Source organism: Suncus etruscus, chromosome 8 (genome assembly GCF_024139225.1).
Source record: "Suncus etruscus isolate mSunEtr1 chromosome 8, mSunEtr1.pri.cur, whole genome shotgun sequence".
NCBI classification, from domain to species: Eukaryota; Metazoa; Chordata; class Mammalia; order Eulipotyphla; family Soricidae; genus Suncus; species Suncus etruscus.
In genome coordinates, this window is record NC_064855.1 from 12298841 (window position 1) to 12321225 (window position 22385).

General features: G+C 43.9%; 1 protein-coding gene across 1 annotated transcript in view; it reads right to left on the reverse strand.

Moving 5' to 3' along the window:
* Positions 1-18765, reverse strand: part of JHY (junctional cadherin complex regulator) — a 31728-nt gene extending 12963 nt beyond the window's left edge. The window contains exons 1-2 of the mRNA XM_049777943.1: positions 18364-18765; positions 4806-5325 (exon numbers count right to left, since the gene is read on the reverse strand). Of these exons, the coding sequence (XP_049633900.1) occupies positions 4806-5325; positions 18364-18707 (864 nt within the window). The 5' untranslated portion in view covers positions 18708-18765. The remainder of the gene's footprint in view (positions 1-4805; positions 5326-18363) is intronic.
* Between the last annotated feature and the right edge of the window lie 3620 nt (positions 18766-22385).

Genomic DNA, 22385 nt, shown 5'->3' on the forward strand with positions numbered 1-22385 from the left:
AAGACCGAAGTGAATAGCCTTAATACAGGAATGATTTCAAAATTGTACATTTAAATAGACTGTATTCCTAGGTGTGAAGCATATTGGATCAAGTGAAAATAATAATGGCAAATGCTTATACAGTGCTTGCTAAGAGCCAGGAATTCTTTGATATAAGCATTCAATACCTGTTAACCTATTGGCTTGATCTATTAATTCTAATTAGCTGATTCTATTAGCATCTAACTTTTTTGGTGTGTTTTTTTGGCCACACCCACTGGTGTTCAGGGGTTACTCCTGACTCTGTACTCAGAAAACACTCCTGGGAGTCTCGGAGGATCATATGGGATGCTGGGGATAGAACCCAAGTCGGCTGCACGCAAGACAAATACCCTCCATGCTGTGCTATTGCTCTGGCCTCAGCAGCTCCATTTTATTTCATCAGAGAGCTAGTCCAGAGCTGTGGAGAAGAAACTGGTTCTAAAGTCTATCCCTCACTTGGATCTATTGAAAGTCAGCCCTTGACACAAAGGTTTGTAAAAATAAATAAATAAATAAATAAATAAATAAATAAATAAATAAATAAATAAAGTCTGGGTGCTTAACCACCAGCCTTCACCCTCTCAAGAACTCAGTGGATTTGTATGTTAATAGATACAAACAAAACATTCCCAGACTGTTTACATCAATTTATTTTCTCACTAACTTGAGTGTCCTCTTTTTTGCCGCTAGGTTGAATAAGTATTAGGAATGTTATGCAAGAGGGAGCTCCAATGTATTAATATATTAATATATTTCTTCTAATGACTAGAGTGGGTCATTTTATTCCATAGTTTTAACTGCTGTTATGAATGAAATGAGAATTTCAAAATGGTGGGCCCAGGAATCAGTATTCTTTCAGTTTTCCTAGTGATTTCACTGCTTTTTTAATTTTTGTTTTTGGGCCACACCCAGTGACACTCAGGGGTTATTCCTTGCTCTGCTCTCAGAAATCACTCGGGGACCATATGGGATGCCACGGATTGAATCCAGGTCTGTCCTGGGTTGGCCCTACTGCTGTGCTATCACTCTGGCCCCATGATTTAACTGCCTTTGCTGAGGCTAGCAAGCAAGGTCAGAGGCTGGTCTAGTGTTTCTCAGTCTTGGCATTCCATTAGTCTAACAGTAATCAGAGAGAAGCAAAATACTTCTCAAAGTTCAAGATCGTTTCTACAATAGAACTATTCCAAGGTGGAATCAAGAACCACTTTTAAATAATTAGTGGGCCAGAGCTATAGGACAGTGGGTAGGATGATGTTTGCTTTGCACACAGCCAAGCAGGTTTTAATCCACATGGTTTCCCCAGATATCCTACATATATAGCTTTTAATGTTCAACCAGAATTCTTTCTTTTTTTTTCCCCTTGGGTCACACCCAGTGGTGCTCAGGGGTTATTCCTGGCTCTGCACTCAGAAATCGCTTCTGGCAGGCACGGGGGACCATATGAAATGCAGGGATTCGAACCATCATCCATCTTGGATCACCTGCATGCAAGGCAAATGTCCCACCGCTGTGCTATCTCTCCGGCCTCACTATTTTTTTTCAGACAGAATCCTTACCCTCTGCTCCAGAAATTACATTTCCCCTACCTAAACTCCCTGTCATAATAAAGAGAAAATATTGTTGATGAGGGAAAAAGACAGCTTCTCATTTCTAAGCTATTTCCTGAGCCTTGCACTGTGCTCATTCCTGCAATGATTTGGACAAAGGTAGAAAATAGTTCTTGCTATTGGGAGCCTTATCATCTGTATTGGCAGACAAGACCCACACACATTTCACATATTTATATTATAAAAAAACAAGGTTCAAAAGGAACACGGTATTATATGTTACTGACTCAAATGGAATAAAACAAGTTCCGTGCATCATCACGTCCCTGTAAGATCAAGCTAATTTTTGTCCTTTCTGGCATAAGAGGAGTAAGATGAAGGAAGAGTATGTTGGATAATGAAGAAACAATTTTGAATACAATTAGCCATCAGTCCTTAGACATTTGAACCTGGAAAAATGGGGGACAAGTTCAATGGCCACTTCAAAGAGCAATTCAGAGCTTAGAGAGAGGGAATAGACTCAGATGCTTGGAAATTCCCCCCTTGGGCACAATGAAGATGGGGTTGTGCAATCATGGACAATATTATTCTTAAATGTTAATCTAAACTGAATAGAAATAGCTAGGAGATAGCTAAGAAGCCAGCAATTCAAGAAATTTTAATAAATCATCTTCCCCCTTTATTATCCCCCCCAAAAGTCTCTATTTATTTTGGCTTCACTGTGTGTTTCTTTCTCATAGATCCGTTTCTTTTGTGAGAACATTTTAAATAACTGAAAAAATAGGGGGGCTGGAGAGATAGCATGAAGGTAGGGCATTTGCCTTGCGTGCAGGTGGTTCAAATCCCGGCATCCCATATGGTCCCCCGAGCCTGCCAGGAGTGATTTCTGAGCATAGAGCCAGAAGTAAGACCTGAATGCTGCTGGGTGTGACCCAAACTCCGCCCCCCATATATTAATAACTGAAAAATAATATTTAGAAAGAAACTGGTCCCTAGCAACACTTTTTTTTATAAGTGGTGAACTATCAAGTTTGTTTGTGTTTTTTTTAAATAAACAACCAAGTAAAATCCAAAATTTCCACCTATAGTTTATTTTATGTATTATTGTTATTATTTATTATTATTGCTTTTGTTTTTTTGGCTCACACCTGGCAGTGCTCAGTGGTTACTCCTTGCTCTGCACTTAAGAATCACTCCTTGAGGTCCCCATATATGGGAAACTAGGTATTTAACCAATGTTTGACACATGTATGCAAATGTCTTCTGTACCATCTCTCTGGCTTCCTCCACCTAGATTTTCAAAAACAAAAAAGTACAATAACATATAAATTTATGTAAATGTTATGTTCTTCAATTTAGCTGCATATTAAGGCAGCTAGTTATACAGACCCATTCCATTGTTTGATTAATTATAAAAGCAAGGATATGACATAACATTTTAAAAATTATATTTTTGACTCAGGTTTTTGAATAAAGAAAAAATAATTATAAATGCTCAGTCCCAAGGAAGGGCATTTGCATTACACGCAGCTGACGTGAGACGAACCTGGGTTCGATCCCTGGCATCCCATATGGTTCCTCAAGTCTGCCAGGAGTGATTTCTGAGTGCAGAGCTAGCAGTATTCCCTGAGCATCGTTGGGTGTGGCCCCAAAACAAACACAACAAATGTTCAGTCCCTCATCTTTCTCATTTCATTAGAAACAGGCCAGAGGGACCGGAGCGATAGCACAACAGTAGGAAGTTTGCCTTGCATGTGGCTTACCCAGGATGGACCTGGGTTTGATTCCTGGAATCCCTCATGCTCCCCTGAGCCTGCCAAGAATGATTTCTGAGTGCAGAGCCAGGAGTAACCCTGAGCACTCTGGGTGTGGCCAAAATATCCTAAATAAATAAATGTTTAAAAAAATAAAGAGAAAAAAATAAACAGGCCAGAGTATTTGAGTATAGGTTTCTTTTGCTCTCAGAAGTCAAGTGTTCCTATTAGATATGATCAGTTATTTTGGGTGGTCTAGAGATGCTGTTAACTTTACATTATTATATGGAATAATTTTAGAGTCTTCCCTGTCCCTAAAATGACTAGCCAAAATCAAATAGGAGCACTCCTTTCATCTAGCAGCAGGAGCCAGTAATAGTAATTTGAATTTAGGATGGGTCTACATCATTGTGTTTGAGATGAGGATATGGACTTATAGCTGTTTGCTCAGTCAGAGTGGCAGATGACACTTTTCTTGTGTCTGTGAAGTAAAAGATTGAATGGGTTCTGTGTGAGAGTTCCTGAAACAGAATTTACCCTTAACAGGCTCCAGAGAGAAATGAAATATTGGGGCCAGAGTGATAGTGCAATGGGGAAGGCATTTGCCTTGTATGTGGCTGACTCAGGTTTAATCTCCATCATCGAATATGTACCCCTGTGCCGTCCAGTAGTGATTTCTGAGTATAGAGCCAGAGTAATCTCTAAGCATCACCAGATATGACCACCCTCTTAAATAAATGAAGGTCCAAGGAAATATCCTTGGACCATTTTAGGAAAGACTAAATTTTGATCCTAGCACATCATTAATATAGGACAGTCAAGATGTTGAGTCATTATTAGGTAGTGAGTTGTCTTTTTGTTTGCAATTGTTGCTGAGATGTGGGAGATGGCACGCAGGTCTCATGCACACACTGACAGCACTTAATCACAGGGCACTTGACCTCTCTGACCCTCGTGACTTATTTTCCAAAGGAGCTGGGAAGGCATTTGAATCGCTTGACAATTGTGTGAGAAAACAGCTAGCCTTGGCCCCTGTCCTTTCAACCATAACCCTGCCATGCATGCGGATCCAGAGCTGAAAACTGGCTATGGGTCTGTGTGTGGTTGATGTCATGGATGTGAGTGGGCCATGTCACCTCCAAACTTTTGGGGATACTTCATAGTGATGGGAAAGCAAGACTATGGTGGAAGCCGAAGCAAATGGCCTGGGAGAATAAAACCTCCAGTCATGTCAGGAGCTGTTTAGCTTCTGAAATTTTAGGGAGCCCAGAATGGGACCATGTTGGCCATAATGATTGAACAACGTAACAGCATCGCAGGTCATTAGTGGCTTGTATTTTGCTCTTCAGTATCTGTGGACTAGTTGCCTTGATTGATGGCCAGAGTGGACCAGGGCCGGGACACTCTCCACAGTCACCTTCATACCCAACTATGTCCAGCTTGCAAAGGGGGAAGTGATTGCATGAGGGAGGGCCCAGCTTACCTGTTCTAGATGTGTCTCCCCTCTTCTTTTGCTGTGCAGCTGAAGGTATGAGTCCATCTTGGGCGTGGGAAAGCCCAGAGTCAGTTTGTTTTTCTCCACGAAATATTGTCTAGATTTCCTTCGCCGAGGACCCCGAGAACTGGGCTGAGAGGCCCCGGGCCGGGAGCCGGAGCTTTTCAGGTACTGGGACAAGTTACTGGACTTCTCTGCTGGGTCACTGTCGCTCAGCTCTGAGAGGTGGGTGCGCCGGGCGCCTTGCTCATAGTTGGGGCTTACGAACTCACTCCCAAGTAAGGAAGGTGTGTTGCTCGGCGGGGTCCCCTTCTCCTCACCTTTGTCCTCAGGAAGCTCCATAGAAGTCTCCTTGGAAGGGTAGAGGGGGTCCAAAGCCACATTTTCTACAGAACTCCCTGCAGACATGGGGAGGGCCTCAATCTTGAGCAGCTGCACCTCTTCTTTCTTCTCCTTCCAGTTTGGGTCATAGCGCAGATCTGAGTATTTGTCTCTGGTTAGTAACTGACTGCACAAAGCAGGAAAAAAAAAAAGAGAGAGAGAAAAGTTAAAAATGAACCGACCTACCCTACCTAGTGGGTCATTTTAGGGGGCATCAGCCTCTGAGTCCTATCATTTTGGTTTTATGACAGATGTGTCAGGCTCAAATTAGTCTGTTGCATATACCTGCTGGGGTCAAATGGTGTTAGCCAAGCCCATCAAACCCTGAGTGAAGATGGGGGGGGGTGTCACCAATGCCAGAAAGCGAGACTCTGAAGGCTGGGTGCTTTGACATGTACCCCCAGTGTTTCGTTTCAGCAGTAAAGACATGGCGGATCTTACATGCTACTAAGCATTATCCAACCTCCCGAGACTGATGTTGCCCATGGGAATGGTTAGTGGCCCTTGGTAGATCTGGGTGCAAGTGGATCCTGATTTCTGTTGTCTGCTTAAAGAAGACAGATTTCCAGGATGGTGGGGTGTTGAGTGTTTTTTTTTTTTTGTTTGTTTGTTTGTTTTTTTAGTTCCTGAAAACTGGACAGTAGGTCAGCTAAGTCTGGAGTTTTGGTTGGTGATAACGTCTCCAGGAAGGAGAGTTGTGGTTTTCCACACCATCTAATTTAAATTGGTCCTTTTCCGTCCTTGTGTGGCCAGCGGAAGAGAGTTTCAACTCAACCAAATATCTAGTTTCTCTCCACTTCCTCTCAGTGATTTTTACTTACCACTTTGCTCTATCTTTGTGGCTTTTTTTCAGGGGCATGACTGATAGTACCTAGAAACTCTTAGTCTAGGGGAGGTTTGTGACCCTGAGGTCTGGCAGACAAGCTTGTAAGCATTTATGCATTGCCTAATTTCAGTACAGGGCCCACCTGCCAAAGCAGAGTAAGCTCGTCCACCCTTCATGCATAAAACCCCAAATCCTGCCTGCTCTTTCCCCCATCCCCATCTCAATTTGTGAAGCACCTTCTGGCCTTAACAAAAAATGGGAAAAAAAAATCCCTGTTGTAATATAGCATATTTAATGGCCTCTTTGATCTTCAAAAGCTAAATGGGAGAGATTTTCCTTCCTTGAGTATAGTAGAGATGCAATCCTCTAATCAAAAAGAAAATGTAAATTCTCCAGGCTTTTTATGCTATTTGATATTCCCCATTTACAGAGGACATAATTTCCTGCTGGGTAAACAAACTAATGGTGCCCCTCATGCTAATTTGCTTTTCTTAATATGAATCCACATTGCTCTGACTTTCTAGAAAGCTACTAGAGAAAAAAAAGTCCAAACTCCCAGGCCTTGCTAAACTGCCATTTTGAATTTGGGGTTCCTACAGGAGACCAGAGACACTTTTTTTGGGGGGGGCAATGGGTCATTTTTCCAGGGAAGGCAAATGCCATTCTCTTCTCATGATGAAGTCTGCATCATGTTGGCCAGAAATTCATATGTCCAATTGGGTAGGAATGCCCCCTTTCTCCAAACACCAGTAGGTTAGCTGCCTGCTCTGGGGGTGTGGCTAAAAAGAAGTTTGCTGCCTACTTCCAGATTTGATGGTGAGACATCTCAAAAGCCATGCCAGCTCTGTTCCATGATCCCATGATGAACTCAAAAGAAGCAATAGTCAAGGAACATCCACATGTTAGATGACACCCAGCTATTTACTCAAACAAGGCATCCCCCCAATTTCCTCTTTCCTTTTCACATAGCCCTTTGATATGTAAAAGTCCACCCGGATCTCACTTTACTCTCCCCCTGGTTGAATTTGTACTGGAAGAATAAAAACAAAGTCAGTCTGGTTTGGTGCACAGAGGGAGACCTTGAGACGAAAAGCAAACTGATTCCATGATTCTCTCCTGACTGGCTTAATTCTTGGTCGCTACCCTTCTTTAGAACTGTTCACTCAGGGTTGGAAATAAGGCATGTGGGGTGATTTCACAATGGGGGGGGATATATTTTGCACACATCATTTTATCTTAAAAAGGTCACCATTGTGGTGAATAGAAATGGATTCCTTCGCTTAATCTCTACAGTGTCTCTTAGGAAACAGTCTGGCTGGGCTTCACACTCACCCAACAGCAGCTGGTAATGACCTCAGGCTTGTGAGGTCATATCCTTCTTGAGTCAAGGAATACCTTTCTTGGCCACATTTCACATCTTGGGTGATGAGATGGATGGTTATTTATTTATTTTTGGTTTTTGGGTCCCACTCAACAATGCTCAGGGATTATTCCTGGCTCTGTGCTCAGGGATCACTCCTGGTGGTGCTGGGGATGGGATCCCACTGTGCTCTGGCCCATAGATGGCTAGTTTGGATTTGGGAAATGTCACAGCAGAGTGTGGGAGGGATACAGGTGTTAGGATCCAAATCCAGCGGTTCTCAGTTCCTGTAGTCACTCCTTACTCTGGACAAATTACTTGATTTTCCTGTGTCTTCTCTTCCTCCACAGTAGACAGTTTTCCACATACCACTCTTTGTGTCTGTTGCCATGGCAGTGGAGTGTCCTGTTTCCTGCCCAGTGTCTCTGGGGAACCTTCCCACCCCAGACCCATGGTATTTCTGGGTACAAAGTTCATTTGTGGTGCATTAAGAGGCAGCAAAGAAATCAGTATTTCTTAGCATCCAGCCCTTTCGTCCTGCCCCCGGCAGAGGTCAGCCTGGGGAACCAACAGCATGTTTAGAGAAAGGGATTGGGAACTATCCAAGATACTGGGCCTTGAGGAGCTAAAAGGCTGGATGGAGCACATGCTCCAAAGTGCCCCAAATCTACAAAAAAACCTCCCCCCATTTTCTTGTGTCACCTCCTTTCACCTTTAATACACATGGCAGCCACATGGAATGCTACTGAATGGAGAACTTTATTATTTATTATTATTATTTTTAATCTTGTTTTTTGGGCCACACCTGGTGACACTCAGGGGTTTCTCCTGGCTATGTGCTCAGATATCGCTCCTGACTTGGGGGACCATATGGGATGCTGGAAGATTGAACTGTGGTTCGTTCTAGGCCAGCCTCTTGCAAGGCAAACGCCCTACTGCTATGCTATCTCTCTGGTCCCTGATTAGAGCATTTTAAAAGGGATCATAGAAAATAGTTTTGTAACACATTCAACAAAATGAATTGCTTCAGCCAAAAAATAAAAGGGATGTTTTTTAGTGTTTGGGGACCTCACATGGCTGTGCTCAAGGGCTACTCCCATCAGTGCTTGGGAGTGGGGGAACCTTGTAATGCTTGGAATTGAGCCTAGGCCTCCTGCATGCAAAATATACCTACTGGCTCATGGAGCTACTTTCCTGGCCCAGAAAAAAATTTTTTCCCAATTATGGAAGAGAAAGTTATGATGTACAGATGCAAAAATGAGACCTGTAAACACAGCTCATAAGAGGCTCCAACTAGGCCTGTAGGGGCCCCACCCCCTCAAATATCCCGGCTCTCTCCTTTCTGGAGGGGACTCATGTATTGAAACAAACAAGAGGTTGTATTTTTGCAAGAGCACATGAGGCTGTGATCCTTTAGGGAGACACATCTCCCAGCTGAAAGAGACACTGATATGAGAGGGCCATTGTCCTGGACTTGTGAGCTCCCAAGCTCCATTGTGTTCTATGGGTCCAGGTCAACATACTGGAATAAAATGAGTGCCTAGTGCTCCCCCCATCTGCTCTCATCTGCATGTGTGGTGTGTGTGTGTGTCCATACACACACATGCCCCCCATCCCTCTACATTGGGGAGAAAGGTTATCCAGACAATGAGGACACAACCCTTTTGTTCCTGTTCAGACAACAGATGCCCAATCTCCTCTTCAGATGCCAGAGTTGGGTACAGAGGAAGAGGAGGGTGGTGGGGCAGACTCTGAGATTTGTTGGCTCTAATGGACCCCCGTATGAGTACTTTCCCGTGATGACTTCAAACAAAATAAAAATCAAATCTCCATTTAATGAAGAGCCTCCTATTCAGGGTAGCATTCAATCAAAAAATTACTAAAAATTAGAGCATGTTTCTAGAACAATTAATGTCCTTTGCACTCATCATAAAATATTCAATAACTGGCCATTTTGCCTGTTAAGGAGGTGAATAAAAGCATTGCTATTAATCATTTAGCTGCTATTTATTTACCACTTTATTTTAAGTAGGCCGTTAAATTGAAACTGCACATGTTATTATTGATTTAGGTTTAAATTAATCCTTTTTTAAACAGAACAATTATTCCCAATTTATATGCCATTAAATCTTCTGTGCATAAGAAGAGCAAATTCAAATACTGTTTAAGTGTAAAGTTTTTAATGCTTCTTTAAAGAACCATAAAACTGACATTTGTTTCCAGGGATTTCAGAATTCGAAGCTCATCTTAATCTTTTTTTTTTTTTTTTTTTTTTTAGCAAAGGCTTTTAAGGAAATCAAATGAAATAAATCCAAAGGGTTAAAAAAATCACTTTTGCAAGTAAGAACTACATAACACTATTCTTATAAACAAACTAAAGTGCTTTAGGTGTTTATTTGAAATCCAGAAATGTCCATGTAGTAAAGGCATTCTGCTAAAAAAAAAATGTAGCACTTATGGGGGAAAAAGATGGTTTGAGAAACTGAAGGCCAAAGGCTGTTGTCTAGAAATGCACTCAAGGGAAGGGGCTGGCTTGTTACACGGTGAATTTTATTTACAAACAATTACATGACCTGGATAAGTCTACTCAGAGCTCTTTTCTCTTTGACAGTGGGTTTATGGATGCAAAAACAAGATCAGGCCCCCAGTTCTTATAAATTCCAGCCCTGGCTTAGGGACAAGCTGTGAGATAAGCAAAAATAAATTATTTAAGGGTGGCCTGTTAAGAATTGCCACACGAAATTCTACGCTTGGCTTTTATTAAGATGATCTGGTGAGAAACTGAGGATAAATCTTCACCAGGAAAAGGCTGTGGGTAACAAGAACAGTCAGTACTGGCGGGGATGTGGAAAGAAAGAAACTCTCACTCACTGATGTGGAAAGACATTTTTGTATAGTGTTTTTTGTGTTCCTAGGGTGGTATAGCTGGATCACATGGGAATTCAATTTCCAGTTGTTTTCCATATTGTTTTCCAAAAAACAATGGCTAAGAACCAAAAACCCAGATTCATCAAACTTCCAGTGCTTAGGAGGATTCCTTTAAATAAGAGTATCCATGAAATTTTCTTTCTTTCTTTTCTTTTTTAATTTTTTTTGGGGGGGTTCATACTCGGCAGTGCTCAGGAGTTACTTCTGGCTCTGAGCTCAGAAATCGCTCTTGGCAAGCACAGGGGACCATATGGGATGCCGGGAATTGAACTAGGGTTCGTCCAGGGTTGGCTGCATGCAAGGCAAACACCCTACTGCTGTGCTATCACTCCCCCGGGCCTAAAAAGAATCTCTTTTTTGTTTTTTATTATTTTTATTTTTTCTGATTTTTGGGTTATACCCGGCAGCGCTCAGGGGTTTCTCCTGGCTCTATGCTCAGAAATTGCTCCTGGCAGGCTCAGGACCATATGGGATGCCGGGATTCGAACCACTGACCTTCTGCATGCAAGCCAAACTCCTTACTTCTTTTTGGTCCAAAAATCTGCTTTTTAAGGTAAATAATTTTATGAAGAGAGGTGGTTACTAACTTTAAAGAGACTGAGATCTCCAGAGAGGGAAGAGAAAGGAAACTGCCAACAGAGGAAATGTGGGGCCAGAGGTATAGCACAACAGAAGTGCATTTGTCTTGCATGGGCTATCCTGGGTTCAGTCACCAATATCCCATAGGATACCCTGAGCCTGCAGGAGTAATTTTGAGCACAGAATTAGGAGTAACCTTTGCGCTCTGCTAGGTAGGACCCCAAAACTAAAACAGGAAACACATGCCCTAGAGAAGATCACTGGGATCCTTGGAACTGAGATGCCAATGTGAACTGCACTGGCTTGCTCAGAAGTTGTCATGTCCTGGGAAGTGCCAGACAGATGAGGCACAGCTGGTCTGGTCCAGATTTTGCCCCTTACTGGCTGAGTAAACTTGGGTCTTCTTTATTTTCTTGCCCGGGTTTTCTTTTTTTTTTTTTTTTTTTTTTTTTTTTTTGGTTTTTGGGTCACACCCAGCGGTGCTCAGGGGTTACTCCTGGCTGTCTGCTCAGAAATAGCTCCTGGCAGGTACCGGGGACCATATGGGACACCGGGATTCGAACCAACCACCTTTGGTCCTGGATTGGCTGCTTGCAAGGCAAACGCCGCTGTGCTATCTCTCCGGGGCCGCCCGGGTTTTCTTGTCCACAATAAAAGGGGAATAGGTTGGACTTGAAAAGCCATAATGTCTCAGTATCTATTCTTAGTAAAATTGGGTTTATCCTGGGAAACTCAATCGTGTACAAAAGTGCTGGGAAAATAAGTTCAAACCAGGGACCGAAGTGACAGCACAGCAGGGAGGACATTTGCTTGTGCATGGTTGACCTGGGTTTGATCATTAGCATCCCATATGGCCCCCACCCCCACCCCAAGGAATGATCCATGAGCTCAGAGCCAGGAGTAACTCCTGAGCGCTGCTGGTTATGGCACAAAACCAAAAAAAAAAAAAAAAAGTTTACCTCAGTGTTATCCCCAAAAGTCATTAAAGCTTTCCAGAGTTTCCATATATCAGGTGAGTGTTAAAATTGGGGTATTCCCACTGACAGAACTTTACAAGAAAAAAACATCTAATCCCATCAAAAAATGGGGAGAAGAAATAAACAGACACTTCGACAAAGAAGAAATACAAATGACCAAAAGACACATGAAAAAGTGCTCCACATCACTAATCATCAGGGAGATGCAAATCAAAACAACGATGAGATACCACCTCACACCACAGAGAATGGTACACATCACAAAGAATGAGAATAAACAGTGTTGGTGGGGATGTGGAGAGAAAGGAACTCTTATCCACTGCTGGTGGGAATGCCGTCAAGTTCAACCTTTATGGAAAGCGATATGGAGATTCCTCCAAAAACTTGAAATCGAGCTCCCATATGATCCAGCTATATCACTCCTAGGAATATACCCTAGGAACACAAAAATACAATACAAAAACCCCTTCCTTACACCTATATTCATTGCAGCACTATTTACCATAGCAAGACTCTGGAAACAACCAAGATGCCCTTCAACAGACGAATGGCTAAAGAAACTGTGGTACATATACACAATGGAATATTATGCAGCTGTCAGGAGAGATGAAGTCATGAAATTTTCCTATACATGATGTACACGGAATCTATTATGCTGAGTGAAATAAGTCAGAGAGAGAGAGAAAAATGCAGAATGGTCTCACTCATCTATGTGTTTTAAGAAAAATGAAAGACATTCTTGCAATAATAATTTTCAGACACAAAAGAGAAAAGAGCTGGAAGTTCCAGCTCACCTCAGGAAGCTCACCACAAAGAGTGATGAGTTTAGTTAGAGAAATAACTACATTTTGAACTGTCCTAATAATGAGAATGTATGAGGAAAATGGAGAGCCTGTTTAGAGTACAGGCGGGGGTCGGATGGGGAGGAGGGAGACTTGGGACATTGGTGATGGGAATGTTGCACTGGTGATGGGTGGTGTTCTTTACATGAATGAAACCCAAACACAATCATGTATGTAATCAAGGTGTTCAAATAAAAATAAAATAAAAAAAATAAAAAATAATAAAAGCTAAATACATAAAAAAATTTTGGGGTATTCCATGATTCTCTTAGTAACTTGGCTACAATCTTTTTTTTTTTTTTTTTTTTTTTTTTTTTTTTTGTGATTTTTGGGTCACACCCGGCTGTGCTCAGGGGTTTTTTCTGGCTCTGTGCTCAGAAACTGCTCCTGGCAGGCATGGGGGACCATATGGGACGCCGGGATTCGAACCGATGACCTTCTGCATGAAAGGTAAACGCCTTACCTCCATGCCATCTCTCCGGCCCCCGGCTACAATCTTTTTGATCCTTGTGATAAACTCCCAGGACTGGAGGTGATGTCATAGGGAACACTATGCCTTCAAATGACACTTTGCAGTGCAGTCAACTCCCTGTGATGGTAGCACCGTTATGTTCCCCCCAATACCCCAGTTTTGAAATGAGCTTGAAGGGAGGAGCCATTGGTAGTCTCTGAGGCAGGAGAGCCCAGAAATCTCTGCAGGTTGAGCATGGCGCTGGCAGCTCTGCCCTTAATAGATGTGACTCATGCTCAGGCACACTCTGCCCTCCCTCCTTGGCTGCTCATCTGTTCCGATGGCACCATGCCTGCTCAGAGCCAAGTACCAGGGCTTCATAACAGCAGCGTCGGGGTGGTTGTAAATGTGTGAAAATGAAACAGGAATGACTAAGATGGCAAAATAGCCAGGATGCCACTCTGCCACCCAGCCATCAGGAATCGATCACTGAGATACTCTAGCAGGGCTCTAAATAGTGTGAGAATTCCCCCACCAACTCCACCTCCTCCAGACAAGGTACATGGTGCCATGCATTGGAAGAGATTGGCCAACTAATGGCCTTCCATGGAAAATCCATCTGATAAAGATAGTAAAAGAAAAAACCAACAGGATAGAAATTGGCCCTCTGGAAGCTCTCAGAATATTTCTGACAGTGCTAGATTAGACCGAGTTCACCTCACAGGTCATTCTCACTTTCCTATTCAACACAAAGAACTATCCACCAAACTCCATGTGCCTTGGAGAGAACATAGCCAATCCTCAGCTTAAATATTGCCAATTTCAGGGACCAGAGAGATAGCATGGAGGTAAGGCATTTGCCTTTCATGCAGATGGATGGTGGTTCAAATCCCAGCATCCCATATTGTCCCCGGTCCCTGCCAGGGGGGATTTATGAGCATAGAGCCAGGAGTAATGCCTGAGCGCTGCCGGGTGTGACCCAAAAACCAAAAAAAAAAAAAATTGCAATTTTCACACAGCAGTCCAGATAGTTTATTTGTTTGGTTTTTGGGTCATACCCAGCAGTGCTCAGAGGTTACTCCTGGCTCTGAACTTAGAAATCACTCCTGGCAGGTTTGGGGGACTATATGGGATACTGGGAATCAAACCTGTTCAGCCACATGCAAGGCAAATGCCCTTCCTGCTGTATTACCACTCAGCTCTAGACTGGGAAGTTTGAAGGGACGTGTTAACCCTAATGAATTTTGAGACTTCCCTAAGTTTTTCTTTATATACAACCTGCTTTGCTTCCCCAGGACAGGTATTTTCATCCTAGCCTTGCTCGGTACTTCACCTGAGTCTTGGATTATTAATCAGATGCTGTCCCTATGAAATTATTTGGGAAGGGAAAAATGCATACTCTCTTGGTGCAATGCAAATGAGTCCTTCGCTGAGACAAGGACTCAGCAAATCATCTAATGGTGGTTCACTGCGCTTATCTCTTGCCCAGTCATTTCTGGTACCCAGTCATTTATTAGAGAATCAGAAAGGGGCTCTTTGGTAAGGGAGATACTTCCCAGGTTATGAGACAAGAAGTCTCATTGATATAGGTCTCAGGTCAAATATTTCCCAGTAGAGGTGCCAAACATTTTGAACTGAAGGGTTTATTCAGGCCTTTCTTCTGACCACATCAAAATTGTTCATAGCTTTCATTTTTTTTTGGCTGTATAAATAAAATGGAATCCTTTAGCTAGCCAGTCCTTCATTACCTAGACAGAGAGAATTCATCCTGTTCCAGCTGACTAGCCTCCTAGTGTGAGGGCCACCCCCAGGGCTCTTAGAGCCCCAGTTTCTTATCTGCACAACAGGGATAATAGTGCCTGCCTAAGAGACTCTTGGAAGAAGACAGGACATAGTTTATAGAGAGCAACTAGTTGGACAAATGGCAGCTGATTATATTTAAGTACACTTGGGCACAAGGCCCTATGAGGCACGTCCAAACACTAAGGACGAGACTACAGCTTGCTCTCTGATTATGATTATTTTTTAATCTATAAGGTTTTCAGAAGGCCCCAACACTGAAGAGGTTATTTCTAATGCTCTGTGAATTGCATTGATCTCTTTCTTCGTGAGTGCCGCATGTCACGAGGCCGGGCCTGAGTGGGGTTTAAGGATTATCACATGAAGTCCCTCTCTCCACTCTCAATTCATTCCCTCCAGTCAATGCTGCTCCAATCTCCATTAAGTAAAAGGTCTCCTCTCTCTAATCCATATACATTGAGCTCTGGCTTGACTTTGGTGAGTGAGATGGGAGTAATTGCTTTGAGGAGGTCCCAGAAACATCAAAACACACAAGAGGACTCAAGTGACTCACCAGAGGCAGCTTTTAAAATGGTTGCTTAGAAAAGCAAGAAGAAAGAGATTTTTTTTCTTGTTCTTAAGGCCAGGCTTTGACTAATTTTTTTTTGAACTACAAGTCCCAGAATGCCATCTCCCCTGGTAGACTTGAAAGCTCACTTGAAGTTCCTATTTGAGAGTCTGAGTTCCATTTGTCTCTTTCAAGTTCAGGCGTGACTGAGTCCCAGTACCAGGGCATCCAAGAGAGATTTTCGAAGACCTTTGCGAGACAAGAGAAAGGGGCCACTCACGGTCTCTGGTACTATTTTTGGAGCACGATTTGATTGTCTCCGCCGTGCTTTGCTTTGTAGGAGAAATCCGATCCTTCATTCTAGCATTAATCTAGGACCAGAACCCTAGAGATAATGGCCCTATTGTACCCCCAAGTTCCCCAGACATAGATGTCTGAGGGAAGTGCATTATTCTGAAGCCCAAATTCGAAGAACAGGGCCAAAAAGTTATTCTGTATCTTCTAAGTATTCTTACCAACTTTGAAACTTGCTGGGTGGTTATTCCCATTGTCCTTGGAGAAAGAAAGGAGGTGAAAGTTTGGTCCTGAGTAGAGAGTACTGACTCAAAAAGGAAAATTACTCAAGCCTGGGGAAAGGAGGCCACTAAATGGATCCTGGCTTTATAGTTTGTTTATCTTAAAAGTACAAGCAAGGACATCTAACCATGGCAAAAATCTTTCCAAAGCTCCTGTTTCTGTCAATAAAACGACAAGCACTCATTGCTCATAGGGAGTGCTGTTTCCCTGGAGCTTTGATAAAAGCGTGGATAGAGCTTGTAGTTGGCCTGCCTGCCTGAGCTCTGAGCTGCAACAGTCCCCCACATGTTCTAATGGGACACTCAGACATCTTTTCAAGACTTTGACACTAGCACACAGATCCGTGTTGGTTAGATCATGTATGAGCCAGTGGTGGCACATGCCATGCCAGTGTCAACATGCTAACTCCCATGGACAACCTTTGTTTTTTTTTGGTGGGGGTGTCATATTCGGCAGCACTCAGGGGTTACTCCTTCCTCTGTGCTCAGAAATCCCTTCTGGCAGCAATGGGGGACCATGTGGGTTGCCGGGATTCAACCAGTGTCCGTCCTGGACCAGCTGCTTGAAAGGCAAACACCCTATCTATCTCTCGGGCCCCCATGTACAACCTTTGAAGTAGAATCATTGTATTCACTTTCCACAGCTCCTCGGAGAGGGATCAAGGGTCTCAAACTCGCAGCTCACGGGCCGCAAACAGCCCTCCGTACAACATTTTGTGGCCCTGCCTTAGAAGAATCTTTTTTCTGTTTTGTTTTGTTTTAGTTATTTGGGTCACACCCCCCAATGTTCAAGGCTTACTACTGACTTTGCACTCAAGGATCACCCTGACTTTGCCTCCTGCGGCCCCCAGGTAAATTGAGTTTGAGACCCCTGGCCGGGAGTGTTTTGACCATCCAGGGCCTGTGAATTCTCACTACTGATCCTAGAACATTCTCGGAAGGAGAAGGGTTGACTTTTTGCATTTCTCCATAAGAATCTAATCTGTCTACAGACTCTCAGTTCTCTTTGGGTCTTTCTTGCTTTCTGTCATGTCCCCTGCCCCCCTCATCTTGACTGCCTTGACTAAAGTTACCTATCAAGGTAGGGAGAAGCAAATCCACACACCTAAGTAAGTTATTTCTGAGAAAGAAGGGTGGAGGTTTGGGTTTAATCCAGGGAACAGATAATGTTCCTAACATTTTAGGTCCGTTTTAGGTAAAAATCATTTACAGCAGTTATGGCAATAGGTGAAGGGCATTATATTGTCATTTTCTTTTCTTTCTTTCTTTCTTTTTTTTTTTTTTTTTTTTTTTTTTTGGTTTTTGGGCCACACCCAGCGGTGCTCAGGGGTTACTCCTGGCTGTCTGCTCAGAAATAGCTTCTGGCAGGCACGGGGGACCATATGGGACACCGGGATTCGAACCAACCATCTTTGGTCCTGGATCAGCTGCTTGCAAGGCAAACGTCGCTGTGCTATCTCTCCGGGCCCATATTGTCATTTTCTTTGTGTCTTTCAGTAGTTTAGAGTGGTGTGTGTGTGTGTGTGTGTGTGTGTGTGTGTGTGTGTGTGTGTGTGTTTGTATGTGTTTGATTTGGGGGCTACACCTGACTGTGTTCAGGGTTTATTCTTGACTCTGCACTCAGGAATTATTCCTAGTGATGCTCAGGAGACCATTAGGTGTCAGGGAACCAACCCATTTTGGCCACATGCAAGGGAAGCACCCATTCCAAGTGTGTGTGTGTGTGTGTGTGTGTGTGTGTGTGTGTGTGTGTGTGTGTGTGTGTGTGTGTGTGTGTTTAATTTTGCAATTTAAAAGACCATGAATTAGAAACAACAAACATCCTGTCCAAGTACTCTGACGGGAGAAAAGTAGTTATGTTCTCCTGGTAGCCTGATTTTCCTTATCTGTAGACTGGGAAAGGGCGATTTCTTTGGGGCCTACAATTAAGAATTAATTAATGGAAGGAAATTGCCTTTACAAAGAGATGGCGGCGGATGGCCGTTGGCGTTGCAAACACTGCCACCTGGCGGCCTGTCCACCACGCTGCTTCTCTAATTCCCAGGCTTGCCTCCAAGGTCAGGTCAGAATGGTGGAGACTTCTGGATGGTGGACAGAAAATAAGCAGCCTAAGGAATGCAAGCCTACTATTGCACTAGTTCACGTTTATTTTCTTTTTTAATTTAAAGGAAATTAAATGGCCAACTGCCCAGTCTGTCCACCTCACCAGGTGGTCAGTCCAAGAGCAGGACCCTTGCTCTCCCTCAGGGCTTTGCAAACCAGACTTATGTCCTTTCTTACCTGTTCTTGGTGCCAGGGCCCAGCATGGAGGAGGTTTCCTTGCCAGCCAGTCGAGCTGCTTTCCTGCTGGCCTCCTCCTCTGTTTCACTCAGGCTTTCCTCAATGAGACTCTGGTCTTCCTCCAGGCTGTCGGCCTCCATGTCCTCACCTCGTAGCCAAATTTCAGGCTTCAGTTGGGGCTTGCTGCCTTGGGGAAGGCTTTCTGAGTCCATCTCCAGAGAGTCTTTGGAGATGTGCTGTGCGTCTACTGGATTTGGTGGCGCGTCTGTCTGCCGGCTCTTTAAGTTGCTGTGATGGACAGGAGACTTGCTAGAGAATCTGGGGACCAATCGTCTCTGATTCATCTTGCAAAAGACAGAAACTCACAGGCATGTCCGTGCTGGGTGGAGCAGGCTGGCTGCATAGGAGAAGGTCGTGGTTCACGAAAGTGGCACCTACAACAATTACATTTAGGTCATAACTCTGTTGATTTCGATTCTAGTGCCAGTGAAAAAGTCAAATGAGTAAGAAAAATTAAGACAATATCACAGGGCTGGAGAGATAGCATGGAGGTAAGGCCTTTGCCTTGCATGCAGAAGGATGATGGTTCAAATCCTGGCATCCCATATGATACTCTGAGCCTGCCAGGAGCGATTTCTGAGCATAGAGTCAGGAGTAACCCTTGAGCACAGCTAGGTGTGCTCCCCCTTGCCCCCCCAAAATAAGACAATACCACCTTGGGGCTGGAGTAGGTAGGATGTTTGCCTTGCGCGTGACTGCCCAGGATGGACCTGGATTTTATCCCCCCCGGCATCCCCAAGCCAGGAGCAACTCCTTTTTTGTTTGTTAGTTTTTGGGTCACATCCGGCAGCGCTCAGGGGTTCCTCCTGGCTCTACTCTCAGGAATTGCTCCTGGCAGGCTCCGGGGACCATATGGGATGCTGGGATTCAAATCACAGTCTCTCTGCATGCAAGGCAAATGCCCTATATCTATGCTATGTCTCAGGCCCCGAGGAGTGATTTCGAGCATATAGCCAGGAGTAATCACTGAGCTTCACTGGGTGTGACCCCCACCAAAAAAAAAACAAAAAACAAAAATAAACACAAAAAAACCCTCACTACCTTGTGTGTGTGAATCTATAGGCTGCTGTTTGTATTCTTGTGTGGGATGGAAGGTCTATGGGGGAGAGAGACAGAAGTGTTGGTTTTTCTCTACAGAAACTTGCCTGATGGAAGGAGAGCTCACAATCAGGCTGAGTTTGGAGAAAATGCAGCTTTAGGGCCCAGAGAGATAGCACAGCGGTGTTTGCCTTGCAAGCAGCTGATCCAGGACCAATGGTGGTTGGTTTGAATCCCGGTGTCCCATATGGTCCCATAGCACTCACATGCAAGATCAGTCCATGGGCAAAACAGGTTCAAAGCAGTGATAGGAGGGGTGTATGGGGAGGGATGTTGGGAAGGAAGGATAGGAGAAGGGCTTAGAGTAGTTTTCAGTGTTGGAAATATTATAAGAAGGGCAATGGTTTGGCTCCTACATGTATATGTTACTAGTATCACTTGTATTAATTTTTTTTTTAGGCCATACCTAGCAGCACTGAGGCTCTCAGAGGTAGCTTCTGAAAGACTCAGGGGACTATATAGGATGCCAGATATTGAACCTAGGTGGGCCGCATGCAAAGCAAATGATCCTATTCTCTATGTTATCACTCTAGCCCACTCTTGGACACCATTTTGATAATGAGGTTGCAACTGGGAGTAAGATGGACTTCCTGTGGAGCTCAATTTCAGGTAATTCCAAGAAAAACCTATAATAGGGCACTGGAGAGATAGCACAGCAGTATAGCGTTTGCCTTGCATGTGGCCAACCCGGGAAGGACCCAGTTTGATTTCCAGCATTCTATGTGGTTCCCCAGCCTGCTGGTGATGATTTCTGAACACAGAGCCAGGAGTAACCCTGCATACCATTGGATGTGGCCCCCAAACCAACCAACTAACCAACCAACCAATCAATAAAGTTTTTTAAAAAAAGAAAAACCTGGGCCCGGAGAGATAGCACAGTGGCGTTTGCCTTGCAAGCAGCCGATCCAGGACCAAAGGTGATTGGTTCGAATCCCGGTGTCCCATATGGTCCCCTGTGTTTGCCAGGAGCTATTTCTGAGCAGACAGCCAGGAGTAACCTCTGAGCACCTCCGGGTGTGGCCCAAAAACCAAAAAAAAAAAAAAGAAAAAAAAAAGAAAAAAAAAAAAAAGAAAAACCTGGGGCTGGTGAGATAGCATGGAGGTAAGGCATTTGCCTTGCATGCAGGACAGTGGTTCGAATCCCGGCATTCCATATGGTTCTCCGAGCCTCCCCTGAGTGCTGCTGAGTGTGACCCAAAAACCAAAACCAAAAACAACAACAACAAAAAAACCCAACCCCCCCCAAAAAAAACCATAAAACCTATAATAATAAAACTATTTAGAGAGGAGCTAGAATGATAGTACGGTAGGTAGGATGCTTGCCTTGCACAAAGCCACCTCAGCTTTGATCCACAGCACCACCTATGGTCCCCCAAACCCCTTACAGAAGTTAATTCCTGAATGTAGAGCCAGGAGTAACACTCCTAAGCACTGGCAAGTGTGGCCCCAATTCCCCTGAGGTCCTCAAAAAACTGAGAGAGAGAGAAAAAGAGAAAGGGAGAGAGAGAGTTCTTCACCTTGTGGCAAGAAAGGAGAGGTCTGTGTACAGCTCAAGTCTCTCTTGTGTGGCCCCTAGTAATACCCACAGACTGTGATCAAGACCCAGGCTAGAGAGTCAGAGCTATAACAAAGCAGGTAGGGTGTTTGTCTTGCACTCAGCTGACTCCAGTTAGATCCCCAGCATCCCATATGGTCCCACCCCTCAGCACCTCTAGGAGTAACCCCTGAGCACTGCTGTATATGGCCCCAAAGCAAAACAAAAATATCCTAGGCTGCTTTCTGGGAAGAGTGCTCAGGTATGAGCAAGATTGAAAGGAAATTGTGTGTGTGTGTGTGTGTGTGTGTGTGTGTGTGTGTGTGTGTTTTCTGTCAGATAACAGAAACCTTTAGCTATAGTGATGACTGTAAAATCTGTGTGAATGGGGCTCTTGGCGACTCTTAACTTGGACTGAATAGCTACTGACACGCTGTTCCAAACCTGACTAATAACGTGGCCTTGTTGCTAGTTTCTAAGATACTCTCAACTCCTTGGAGGAAAGCAGAGTTAACAAACAAAACAGGCCAAAAGTAGCAGACATGCACCTGAGTGCTTTTCTTTTTCATTTTAAAGCCCCCTCCTGACTGCAGATTCCAGCATTGTGTACCTGGCAGACTGTTGTGCTGGATTTCATGTCTTTGTAGAAAAAACACAGGTTGCATTCTACGTTCTAACTGATAAGCAGATGGCAGCTCTTGGGTAATTTTAGAAGGCGGCAAATCCATCCAAGAGTGGATTTTTCCACATTCTAGTGGAAAAAGAAGTCGAGTCACTGGATTTGGTGGGGTCTTACAGAAAAAGCAGCTAAAATCTCATTGTTTTTCCATTTGAAATTGTTCTTTTAGAAATATAACCCTGTGCCTGCCATTCATTTCTGTTTGAATGGGGGCAGAATAGGGTGGTTGTGGGTAACGAATTAAAAGTAATTAAAAAACCCATGTTCCCCCAGACAATAATTTCGCTAGCAGTGTCTTGAAGTTTAGGAGGCTGAGTTGACCCAAGTCCCCCACAACCCTGGGACCACCTGTTTAGGTCTGGGCAGGGTAAAGCTGACCTTGGAGTAAGAGACACTGAAGATTTTTAACGTAATGAATTCGGGTCCTGCTTTGACCAGATTCTGTCATATCTCCCAAAGCAGATACCCAGATGGGCACGTATGAGCTGGCATCTAGACACTAAGAAATAGCCTATTCCCAGGGGTCCCCTTAAGGCTGGGCCTCCTCATCTAGTTTCAAAAGAAATAAATTCCATTTTACAGTTAACAAGCAACTGTGCAAGTGCTTTCGCAAGGGAGGTAGAGAAAAAACAAATTGCCCTGCATGGGTTT